The 12500-nt window shown below is 47.5% G+C and overlaps 1 protein-coding gene and 1 non-coding gene across 2 annotated transcripts; one reads left to right on the top strand and one right to left on the bottom strand.

Annotated features, from left to right (window-relative positions):
* Nucleotides 1-1183: 1183 nt before the first annotated feature.
* Nucleotides 1184-2926, bottom strand: LOC126569559 (protein giant-like). The gene is made up of 2 exons (XM_050226733.1): nt 2893-2926; nt 1184-2763 (listed from the first exon to the last, which is right to left on the bottom strand). Exons 1-2 carry the CDS (start codon nt 2924-2926, stop codon nt 1184-1186), a joined length of 1614 nt encoding a protein of 537 aa, XP_050082690.1.
* A 6470-nt stretch (nt 2927-9396) lies between these two features.
* Nucleotides 9397-9469, top strand: Trnak-cuu (transfer RNA lysine (anticodon CUU)). Its single transcript has one exon. It is a non-coding gene; the product is annotated as a tRNA-Lys (tRNA).
* Nucleotides 9470-12500: the final 3031 nt, after the last annotated feature.

Raw genomic sequence — 12500 nt, 5'->3', positions numbered from 1 at the left:
CGCAAGAATAATATTTATTCAACCCGCTCAATGCCCCAGACGGCCGGAAGACGAGCTCAAGAATGGTGGCGTCGGTTGTGGTTTGTTGTGCGCGGTGCGCGGCCCGGTTGCAAACCCTCGCGCGGCTCCAGAACAATAGCCATGGCGACAGTTATGTAAATAGAAACGTCCGACAGTACGATTGGCCGAACCGTTCTGTTTGCTTTCTCCTAGCGGTACAAGGACCCTGCTTTTCGGGTTTCCCGGCACCCGGGCACCGAGAACCGGATGTTGAGAAGGCAGCGTTTGGTTTGTTAAAAGTGCGTCGGCCAACAGATGAAATGATAATGTTACAAGACGTTTGAACAAGTGTCTTCGTGCATTTCCACAAGAACGATGGTTCCTCTCTTGAAAAATGAGCTTAACTTTTTACAAATATCGACAATAGTCAAAGAAGGCCTTGTACAATAGGGATCCGAGAGTGCCAGAAAGTCAGCATAGTTTGGCTGAAGAATATCCATCGCGGTTGGTCAGAATGACCTAAATTACATCTCTGTTATTTCTTTTCCATCTAATCCTTAACGAAATATTCAATAAATTGATCATTAATGCTTGGACAACAACGCAATAGGCAATAACCCGGCACCGACATCCTTTTCAATCACTAAACAATTCCAAAATCAAAATAGACATCATTTATTTTTTGATTCGACCAATTCATGTTGTGCATAAGAATATTTGGATGATGAGAATATTGCTACCACTTTTAACATCGAAAAAATAGTTTAATGTTAACCGAATAGCACTATGAAAAATCTTTATAAATCAATCACAATTCGAATGTTTGAATGATTTTTAAAATTAAATTTCGTTCGCAATTTGTTGGAGTTGAAATTAAGTTAGCTTTGACTAAAGAAAAAGGTTGAAAGAAAGTACACACAATTCTTGTTCTTTTTGTCATTCACATCTATTATTCGTACGAAAGACGCTTATCCTAATCCATATAATACTGCTTGCAGGTATCAGTCATCGAAACATCGAGGTAAACTCGTGTTTCATCATCGCCAACCGTTTCGCTCTAAATATCGACGATCCAATATGGACGCATCAAGCGGCCTCGCCTGCCTTCACTGTACAACAGTTATCTAATCCTTCTCCTCTATCGCCTCCTACTATTTACAAAAATGGCGTACGCAGGGCGCATTTACGAGGCAACCGAAGCCGTCACACCGTACAGTGCCAACTGTTTGCGGGCCGCGGCCAGCTCGAACTTGAGCTCGATGTTTTCCCGCTCGAGAAACGCGGCTCGGATCGCTATCTCGTCCTCCTTGATGCGACGCCGATCGCGCGATTTCTTTGCCGCCGCATTGTTCTTCTTGCGCCGCTCGTAGTAGGCCGAATCCTTGACACCGGATGTCGGTGCCCCGGACGAAGAGGTAGACGATGATGCCAAGTGTTTGTCCTGCTGCTGCTGCTGCTGCTGCTCGTTACCGTCGGTGTCTGTTCGAGAGGTGACATCACAGGACCGATCGGCACTGTGATGGCTGCTGTCACTGTCGCAATGGCGTTCGTCGTCCTGCTGCTGCGAGGGGGAAGTTGCGTCATCATCGAGCCGCTGCTGATTGGTTACCGCGCTGGTCCCGGTTCGCTTCATTTCTTTCGTCGCCATCTTTGACTCGAATGCTATGGCGGTTGCTGCGCGCTGATGCTGCTGTTGCTGCGAAGAAGAAGAGGTCTTCTCATCGCACGATTCCGACGATGCATCGCTAAGGGCCGCCGTCGAGGAGGATGATTTTGCCGCAAGGCGCCTCATCTTCGGGTTCGAAACCGTCGGTTGACCACCGTTGGCCGCGTGTATCTGCTCCAGCATGCGCTTGCGGAACAGGTTGTACTTTTCGGCCGAGTTCGTGTCGAGAATGGTGTCGCTGGCGACGAACCCGGCGGCCAGGCTCAATGGATCCTTTGGGTATGCCTTGAACGGGCGTGACAATTTCCCATCGCGACCAACTACCATCGGGTACTGCTGCTGCTGTTGGGTCATCTTGCTCGCCATGGTTGTTGAATCATCGTTGGCAGGAGCTTTACGCTGATGGCTCGAGCTGACGAGTGACGTTCCCTCGGAACCGGACTCCGAGATGGCGTCCAGTTCGCGCAGACGGATCGGACTGGGTGAAAAGGGTGCCAAAGGGGTTTGCTGGGCTGGTGCGCCGCTAGCTCCTTTGACAAATGGTTGCTGCGGATGTGAATGCTGGCGATGGTGGTGATGAACTCCGGGCAGAAGATAGGAAGGAATGCTTCCATTGGGTCCACCACGCTGAAGGAGATGCTGCTGAAGGAGACTTTCGGTGGTTTCTGGCTTAGAGAGTGCCAGCGCGTGATGAAAGGCCACGGCAGGAGCGATCAGAGCTGCTGGTTCCGGATGCTGCTGCTGCTGTTGCTGCTGGCGATGGTGATGGTGAAGATCGTCGAAGTGGAGTAAGGATTTCGTTGGTGATAGGTGGCGTCCACGGGCTAGCAGCTCGCTGTAGTTCAACACGATGGAGCTCTCGGCCGTTGAGGCTACCTCGCACTGCGGTGAACTGTGGTTACTCGGTGGTGGCGTACCAGCGATATCGGTGAAGCAATGATACGATGGAGAAGGTGTTTTGCGACTCGTTTCCAGTGAGTCGCGGCGCTTGGAAAGATCCAGTACGCCCGAATCGGTCGACTGTGGCCGTCCACAGTTGGGACTGTCGACCATTTTCGGTGAGGCCGGTGAGTAGAGTGAAGGACTCAGTCTTGGTTCTGAAGGGGAAAAGCAAGAAATAATACGTTCTATTAATCCAGTTCGACAGTTGTTCTTCAATTGCATTATTTGAGAGCAATGTAACAATTGAAAGTCATTTGTTAGATACATATTGCGAACTAGCTTACCTGTTTTTAAGTCCATCATAAATTGAGCCATCATTTTGTGGATAGATTGGATAGATTCACTTCACACCAGTCTCTGTTTGCCACTCGATCGCAGTTGATCGTCACAAAATCACACTTCACAGTTAGCGTTGGTCAATTCACAAACCAACGATTCGTTTATCCCAGAGGAACTCCACACTTGCGGGCTAATTGCGCTCAAGAGCAAGCCTGTACGGTACGGTGTCCAGAACGGAACTGACCTCGAACTTGACCACCCGGTTTGCTTATATACCCACGTTTGGCCACCTACACCACCGGTGCACCGATTAGTTCCCTTCTCCCTTCGCCCTTTTCTAATGACCGAAAAAGGCGAAACCCCTTTCGGAGAGAAAAAGGCCGAAAATCCCAAACCTCGGGTGGGTGCTCGGTACACGGTCGTCCCCGGAATCGGTTCTGACAGTGACATTCACGGACCAATCCCGTTCGAGCCCGGGGGCGAAAGGGCTGTGGTGATCGGTTTTGCAAAACTTTATGCCTGCCCTCCTCTTCTCCTTCTTCTTCTTGTTCTTTTGAATGTATTCATCATCCATTTTCTCTCACTCCAGCTTCCAGCTTTACCCCCTTAAACCAAGCATCCCCTTCTGCAACCGAACTGTATGGGACGCGCTTACGCGCCACAGGTCACAGGCAGAATAGGAATAGGAAGCGGCGCGCATCCGTGGTGCACTTGAGCAACGAGGAAGTGAACCAACATAGCGGTCCGCCTGTTTGCGAAAGGGTTCTCCGTTTCACTGTCGTCGTCGGAGCATGGCTTTTGGGAGCAAGGGGAACGTTGGGAGGGCATTGCAACTGCTTGCGGTGCTAAAGGGGGGGGGGGGGGGAAGGCAGAAAACTGTGGAATGTCCCGGAGGGATTCGATTTTGGGCTTCCGCATGCCAGTGCGGCGTAACTGCGGGCGGCGCAAGACAATCGCAATGGACCGGCCTTGGTAATACAGCGATAAACTTAGCACATAGTTTACGGTTATGCGATTGGATTATGTAGCCCGAAAGAGTGGAATTGGGGTTAATTTTGGTTTTTATGGGAATGAAATTTACGTTTTTGTGTTGTTTCAAAATAATAACAATACAATGTCAAGAAGCTTTAGATTTTGTAAAAAATAGGTTGTGATTTTGTAAAAACTTACTATTGTCTGTTTATTAGTGTTCATAAATATTCTATTCAAAGCTACAACATTATGTTACCGGTTCACTGTTCGATTTGTGAAGGAAAGATTGTGGTAATTTGTGACTAATAAAAAATCAATTCAATTTTCCAATTTATTAAGTAAACAGCGTGCCAGGCGATGTCTTCGTGTAAAGCTCTACTAATGAATAAATACACCTTATATTATTGTAACAGTTGTTTTCCTATCTCCCAGTTAAAACATTTCTTTAAGTATTTATCATAATTCAGTTTTCGTGGTAATTTATCAATATGCCTTGTGAGATGTTACACATGTTGTTAATTAGAATTAAAGTGGCGCATCAAAAATGTTGATTTCATAATAGAACATGGCGCCAGTTTTATCTAACACAAAATTAAATAAAGACCTATTTCCCAAAGATCATTTCATTGTAGAGCATTCGAATATAAGATAAATTTTACAGACAGATACGCTGCCCATTAATGGACGAGAGTCTCTAGGGCAAAAACGTGCAATTATGCTTCAAAGAATAAGTATAAACCCCTAACAACCACAGCTTGCTAAGTGATACCGAATAGTGTCGCATGATCGGTTTGCTATGATCCGTATGATGTTGTAACAGTTTATTCCAATCCGAATACTGTCATTCTAGGCCCTGAAATTCATTATTTGATCGCTCTTAAAATAATCATTCTACTTTACATTATTGTTCTAGCCAGTCTAAATATTACAAATAATAAATTTTATAAACATTTTATAAACATTCACAGCATTTCAAAAAGTTTTGAAGAGTAACATTATGAGAGCCACGTGACCCACAGCACAATTTGATTACATGTACAGCGTGGATGGGTTGAACGGGATTAGTTCATTTCGATCAATCCAGTGTCACAGGCAAACAGCCTCAACGGCAACACATTTACCGTAATGCGGAAACATATTGGATGGCGCATCTCGATCCTTTCTCCCTCACTGAGTGGGAGTGGCCCATGCGCTGTAGCGTTTTCCCTTTTTCCCCCTTTTTTCTCTACTGTTCTGTATGCATTTGCACCGAGGAGTGTACACACGACACAGTAGTAGGTACGCACGAATCAATTCGGGCCACGCGTACACCAGAGCAATACCCCTTGCCGTTCTGGAGCTAACGCTGGTTTGCTGGACTCCTTTATTGTCGCTTCATCGCGAACTCAGAAGGGTCCGGCAAATGCTCCGAGAAGAAATCCATGCGTCCTGCGAACGGTTCTGGAATAATGAGGAATAATTTACCACCAAGCAGCCCACACGACAGAGAGAAAGAGAGAGAGAAAGGGCAGGAGTTAGAGGGTTTTATGTTTTTATGATATTGAATTTTTGCACTTCCTCCATGCGCGATGCTTCATGTGACCCTTCCACCCGCGGAGGTTCTTTTGTGTGCCTTCCAGAGGGCTAACATTGCACCCATTAGGAAAGGTCAGTCCGCGACGATCGGTCTCGGTGAGGCTGAGATCTTCTTTCCCGTGCGCTGGTAGCTGCTGACCAGCGCACACCGTTACCATGTCCCGGGGGCTTGGGATGCTCGGGATCACGGAGGCGAAGGAGGAAGAAGGAAAGGCAAATGTCGTTTAATAATTTCGCCTCTCCGTTCAGGTAAATCTCAGCTCTCAATTAAGCAAAAGCTACACACTTGAAGGGGTTATGGGAAAGTGCAAATCTCGTGACACCCACGCGGATCCGGGGTTAAGCGAAGGAATTCCGTTCGGTTCCTTCGGTTCTGTTCCTTTTGGCTTTTTTGTTCCAACGAATCCAAATTGTGGGAATGCTGTCAAGAAGTAGATACAGAGAGAGAGTGAGAGATAGATTGAGAGGGGTAGCAAAAAAGTTGATCGGACCTAATTAACGGGACATTGTTGGAGAGCCGTCAAAATGACTCATCGAACGTGAGAAATCAAGCGACGGCCATGTGAACTCGTGTCCACTCCGTAGCCCACCGTTTAAGGAAGTTCAATATGACGGGGCAGTACGAATTGAAGATGAATAGGTAAATAGGTATTCGGACATTATGGGAATAATATTCTCCAAAAGGATACTCAACGATTGATTCGTTTCTTGCTACAAATCACATTCGGGGTATGAGTTAGAATCGCATTTAGAGCATGCTAAATGGAATGCAAATGGCTTCAGTAAGGCCATACAAGCGTAGAATTAGATTGTACACCGATCTGTAGCATATGTTCTGAGTGAGCAATCATTTTCCATTTCCATCTGTCCTGCATTTTCACTTGAGGAAGGACTTCTATCAATTTAAGGTACGGTAACGTTAATTTCCCTCACAGCATATGAATGCCTAAAATATGCTACTTGTCTCTTATTATTATTGCATGTCCCAAATGCAATGTAGCATAACAGGCGAGACATTTCCGAGTAAAACCATTCCCCGCCATTATTATGCCCACCAACGATGATGATCGCTTGTTTGTTGATTGCCAAGTCAGCAAAACAGCAAACACAAGCCAATCGACCACAGAATGCGATGTATCTGCTGATCGATTGAATAAATAAATAGTACCGTCAGGCCATGTCGACGGCTCCAAGGGACTGGTGAAAGAGTTCTGGACCGATGGACCTGCCCAGGACCTTCGACGCGACGCCGCCGCATCTGTTTACGCTACACTTTCCGCTTCCTTAAGGTAGAGGCACCTCTCAGGTCAGATCGTTCGAGAGTCCATTTCCGGGATGGCCGGACAGAGGGCAGAATCTGCATACACAACCCGGCAGGCAACACCAGAAGCAGACCATGTTGTCGTCCGTTCCGTGGACCGGCAACCGGAAGGATAAGCTTCTTAAGCACCAATCGATTCTCGGTTGAAAAGCCTGGCGTACGTACCGGCCCTCTTTTCGAAGCCCCTGTCATCTCGCTTCGGTCTCCCTGGTCGACGCAGTCTCGTCAATCGCATGTTAATCTTTTCCTCAAACAGCTTCAGTGCGCAAGGAAAAGCGATAGAAGGAGCGCAGCAAAGCAAAAAAGGAAGCACGCAAAGGAAAACTTCAGCCACTTCGAAAGAAGCCAAAGGACCTGTTGCCGGTGGCTGCGCGAATGGTTTTCGGTTCCGTCGGCCGGAACCGACACCGAAAGGAACACTCGGACGGAACAGAGTGTGTCCTGCGGGCCCTGCGGAAGCAAACCTTTCGGCGGTCGCGTGATCACTGCCCTTCGCTCGGTCCTTGGACCTCTTCCCGACGGCAATCGCACTTCACCGATCACAAAGCCCTTTGTGGTGTGTGCGCCCCACTAATTGGTCCAAATCCTATTACCGCCTGTTAGCTCCTCGGAAGCCGGAGCTGGACATCCGATAAAGGCGCGGCCACAATGCATAACACCATCCCCTTTTGCGGTGCGCTGGATGCGTCCGAAAATCCGATTTACCGAACGGTTTGTTCCGCAAAGTGTTGTCTCTTGTGGACCGCGGTCGCATTGTTTTAGACCCTGTGCTTGGTTCTTGCGTTTTGTTCGTCTTCTTTTTACCGACTGCCGAACAGAATAACATTTTTATGAATGAATCCTGAAACTATCTGGCTGCATCTCTTTCTCTCTATCGGATTTTACCGTTCGGATGCCTATTGCTATGGTGTGCTCGATTTGTCCGACGGAAGTGCTTGGAAAGGATGTGCAAAGGATGTCCACAGTTGGTCACGTTCGGTCCCTCATGCCACGCTCTACCGAGCTTATCGTTATGATAATTATTAAGCCACATTTTGCTTGTCCACAGTGGCTTCGCAGTGTTTCGGATTCATCGTAAGGCCACCTTCTACCCAAAAGCGAAAACAGGAAGAAGGATTAGTGATCGGTAAAGAGCGGAAGAGGTGAATTATGATGCGCGCTTCTGCTGCATCTTTGTCCAATTTTGGAATAGAAATAGGAGATAGAAACATCGGTTACAACCTGGAGGTGCCATCTGGCGAATCTGCCGACTCTAGAGACAATTGTTTAGAGACAAGTTTCCAATTTTTAGCAAAGCTTTGAATGCGTCGCTTTCCTATGATGTTAGAAGATTTCGAATTATAGCTCTAGAGGAGTTTAAATAGAGTTTAACTAAAGAACACAATGATGAGTTATGAGCGTGAAAGAAATCGACTTTTCCCACAAAATCACTTCTCAATATCATCAACCTGGCACGCGCCTACGAAAAACAATCCCGAACGGTGCAATCGGTTTAATTGGCAACCATCGGTCGCGGTGAGTGCAAATTGAATTGGATCCTCTTTCGAATCGGTTCCATCTACGCCGCAATAAAGGTGGCACCAACGCCTACTGTACGCCCTTTACCTCATCGTACTTACCTTTTCCGTGGGCCCTGCAGTGGCAACAATCGAATGACAAGAGGTCGCCTACTCTGTATCGCTCCGTCAACAAACTGGTACCCCTTTTTATTCGACCTCTCGTCTATCAAACCGCCTGGCGAATCCAAATTGAAACCGTGGCACCTAGAAGGACACTTTTTGGGATTTTGTACGGGATTTGGCATTTGTTTGCATTGCCTTCACCATCCCGCGTTCACCGATAAATCATTGTCGTGTGGTTGGTTTTGTCACTCCGGCTTTTGGTCTTTCCTTTCACTCGCAGGTAAAGTGTTGATGCCGTTTGAAGAGGAAATAACACTCAGCACGCCTCACCTCGGTCTATATGCGGCATTAATCCGTCCGTCCGTACGCCTTCTCGCTCGATCAATGCTCCATATTTGTTGAAAGATTCGGAAATTACATTCCCGTGACCGTTCTCCAGCACCACGATGCGTGGAAGGATGGTGCGGGAGGCGATCAACGGAAGCTTCCTCGTTTCATGCGAACGCATCATCTGCATCCGTCAAGTACCGTAATCGTCAAGCTTTCAAATCATGAGGCATGGGAAAAGGGCTGCACCTTTTTCCCGGACCGGCACACGGTGTCTTGCTGGCCGGATGGATTGGTGTCGATGGAACGGATTGAAGCCATTCAATCAAGGACGAAAAACGGGATTCCATTCTTTCGATGACGGAAGGTGTTACGGTCCTCCGGGGAAAATGTGCGGATTAACAACCATAAAATGTCACAACCGTTACCGTGCCTTTTTGGAAGGTTTTGCATTTTTCGAACCACTGTTCTGTTTTCCGGATTTCAATGCTCCAGTCTGATCGCTTTTTTTTTACTTTCCCTCAATCAACCATCGCAATGTACCGTTATTAGAGGCGTACGGGCAGCTTTCGCTGCTAATTTAACCGATAAACCCCTTATTTGTAGAGCATTTATGGCGTACGCAGCGTCACACGCCTTCAAAAGACTTCAGCTGGCGGGAAGCGACGAACCCAAAGGGAACCGGTAGCAACGCCCGGCTAGCTCAGTCGGTAGAGCATGAGACTCTTAATCTCAGGGTCGTGGGTTCGAGCCCCACGTTGGGCGCACATGCGAGGAGGAGGGAGAGGAGGGGCCAGAGGTGGCGCTCCAGCAGCGCCAGCGAAGAAAAATCTCTCTTCTTCTTTTTGTTTGATGCGCTCCCTTTGCGCTCAGCTGCAAGCCAAGGAAAGCTGCAGCAATTCACTAATGATCTTAGGCCACGCAGTGCGCAGAAAACGATCGATCCGATCTCTTCGAATAGGAAAACAATTAGCACTAACCCCTTGTGGTGCTGTAGGCACGCAGCAGGAGCGAGAGCCATGCTCGGTACATTCTGTTGCCTCCCTCCGGAAGTTCCGCGATGACAAATTGTGTTGTGCCGTGTTGTGCCACTCCAGAACCGGACCCGGAACTGCTCAATCTTAGTTCGCCCTCTTCCCGGAACCGTCATTGGGTGAAATTGCATCGGGGTTTTGGTTTGGACGGCGTTGAAACTGAACACATTTGCTTACTTTCATTTGCTGACTTTCTGTTTTCGCCCAAAATTGTGTCCCGCCTACCCGGAAACCGAGGCCACATCGAAACATCTGCCAGCGGACACAAGCAGAAGCTGCAACCATTTTTCATTCGCCCAGAAGGAGTCTTCCTGAGCCCAAAAAGGGGTTTCGCCAACCGAGAAGACAACGATCGCCGTTCGCAGGATGGATGGATGGATGGATGCTGGATGTTTGTTTATTTTCTTTCGACCTTACGGCATTTAAGACGAGCCGGCAATCGTGTGCAACTCGTTCCTGGTGCTCGGGACAAGCGAGTTCTCGAAACGTTAACGAAAGAAAATAAACCATCACCGACAGCATCATCATCATCATCATCGCCAGCACCAGCGGTCCCCACTTGAAGCGCACGAGCGACCTACGGGGAAATGGTGGGATCGCATCAACAGATTTGGCTCGTGTCCCGCGTCGCATTTGCGGAAACCGAAAAAGGATCCTATAAAAAGGATCGCGCCTCCGAAGGTTCATTCATTTGACCAAACATCCTGGAAGTGAGTTAATGAAGATCTCGCAGCAGAAGAATTAGAACAAATACATTTTTTTTTGGGAACACATAGGGCAGCTACGCTTGCTAAGATGTCCAAGACGTTCATTCATTCAGGCAAATGAGATTTTGCATTCATAAAAAGGCTCTTCAATTGGCCATCGCTTCCTGCCGTTTCATTCTGCCACGGTCCCGGTAATACGCTGTACGATTCAAAGCATAAAGATAAACATCTCCGCAAATGTCTCTGTCGTGGAGCACCAATTGAAGCACCCGAATTGGTCCGCTTAAGGACCCGGAATTGTCTCAGGGGATGAGCGAGCTTTTCGTAACCGTCCAGTGTTGGGCCGTGTCGGCGCGGTCATGCAAATACTCAATTGTCCAATAAAGGACCCACTCCTTAAGCAGCTCAGCAGCGATGCGCAGTGATCTGCTTAAACGTTTGTTCCGTTCGATCCAGCAACGGCACGGTAAAGCCTGCATAAGATGCCCTTCAAGGGCTAAGACGCTACCCAGCGTCATGCAAAAAGAAAAGATCAAGATCGTGAAGCAACCGGGCAAGTGCCAGAGTACAAAAAGTGTCAACCTGAGGTAGCCTCTAAGTGGTGCCGTGATGGACCGGCTGCTGGCCGGCGGGTTCTGGTTGCTGGAACAAAACATACAATAGGAAATAGGAAATAGGAAATCCCTTCCTTTCGCTAGGACCGATAGGACGATTGAGTTGTCGTGGGCTTTTTCGGTAGCTCTTTCTGCTCTTTTCCAGCGTCCAGCATTTGAAAGGAGTCGCCATGGATTCATGGTCGATCATGCGTGGGAAAACATCGGACAATCGGCCCACCGGAAGCAGTGTCCGGAGCTACCTGTATTTTTTGGTTGTTATTGCAGCGAACAGGAAACTCCGGTAGCTAGCTAATCGGTCTTTAGCGCTGTTAAGACAGTGGACAGGCCTCTCACTTGACGAACGATCAATCATAATTCCGTACCATCCCGGGTGGATGGTGGTGGTTGAATGTGTGGTCTTGGCGGCCCTTTGAAGATATCATGGTTGACCTCGCCAAAAAAGATTTACCGCAAAAATCACCGATCAGAATCCAGCGAGGAACGGAACTAGAATGGAAATGTGCGTAACGAATGGGAACTACAAAGGAGCAGTAGCGGAAGCATCGAACATCGAGACCAGTACCGGCCGGTTAGATCCGATGCTCCATCACTCCCCGTCACTTTCACCGGAGAACTTTCACCGACCACACCGACAGCAGAAGAAGTAGTTGCAAATGAGTCAGCTTGATGGAGTAGTCGTACCGGTAGTCTCCATACGCGCGACCATGGCATGGGCATTATTGCATCAGTAGCGAATACCGTTTAAAGGGTCGGCATGTGGTTTATGTAACATTTATGCGGCCAGTCCAGGTCATTTATGCTGGCGCCCGAATTGTAATTCGTCCCTCCACAACCCATTACCGCATTACGGTCTTTGACGAGCAGCGCGGCACGTACGCACAATTATCGGCGACCGCGAACCGGTCTTACCTCTTTCTTGTTGATGAGGAGGTTTTGTTCTTGAGGCTACGACATACAATACGACGAATTATAGTTACCGTTGGAAATGGTTTTTGATTAGCGCTTGTTTCGTAACAAGTGGAGCAACCTGGTTACTTAACAGAAATTTTTGAGAGAAACAGAATAAAGCAGATACATAATTCAGTGAAGCATTTTTAAATTGAATGGATTTCATTATCTTGACGAAAAACATTAATCATTCATTACAATATTTTAAATAGGGAACCGTAATAATCACTTGATTGTTTTCGTGTAAACTAAGAGAATAGACATCAGTATATGGAAGTGTTATAAGCTTATTCTGTAGCAGATAAAAACATCGACAAAACGTCAACAGGACAGAAGATTAACAAGAATGTAAAACAGGGAATCATCTGCGAACACAAGCAACAGGGCTTGATTCTGATCAAGCTTGTAATGCCCTCAAGAGATGATCACAATATCATGTCGAACGATCGAAAACAGTGTAGCACACCTAAACCGAAGACGCTTATCGTGA

This window comes from Anopheles aquasalis, chromosome 2 (assembly GCF_943734665.1).
Source record: "Anopheles aquasalis chromosome 2, idAnoAquaMG_Q_19, whole genome shotgun sequence".
Lineage (NCBI taxonomy): Eukaryota > Metazoa > Arthropoda > Insecta > Diptera > Culicidae > Anopheles > Anopheles aquasalis.
This window is presented reverse-complemented; position numbering and strand designations above follow the sequence as displayed.

What these genes read in the sequence shown, in the direction of transcription:
- LOC126569559 (XM_050226733.1), bottom strand. Translation starts at nt 2,926, where the DNA reads ATGATGGCTCAATTTATGATGGACTTAAAAACAG. An exon ending in TATGATGGACTTAAAAACAG is followed by an intron (nt 2,764 to 2,892) that starts GTAAGCTAGTTC and finishes TTTCCCCTTCAG; the next exon opens with AACCAAGACTGAGTCCTTCA.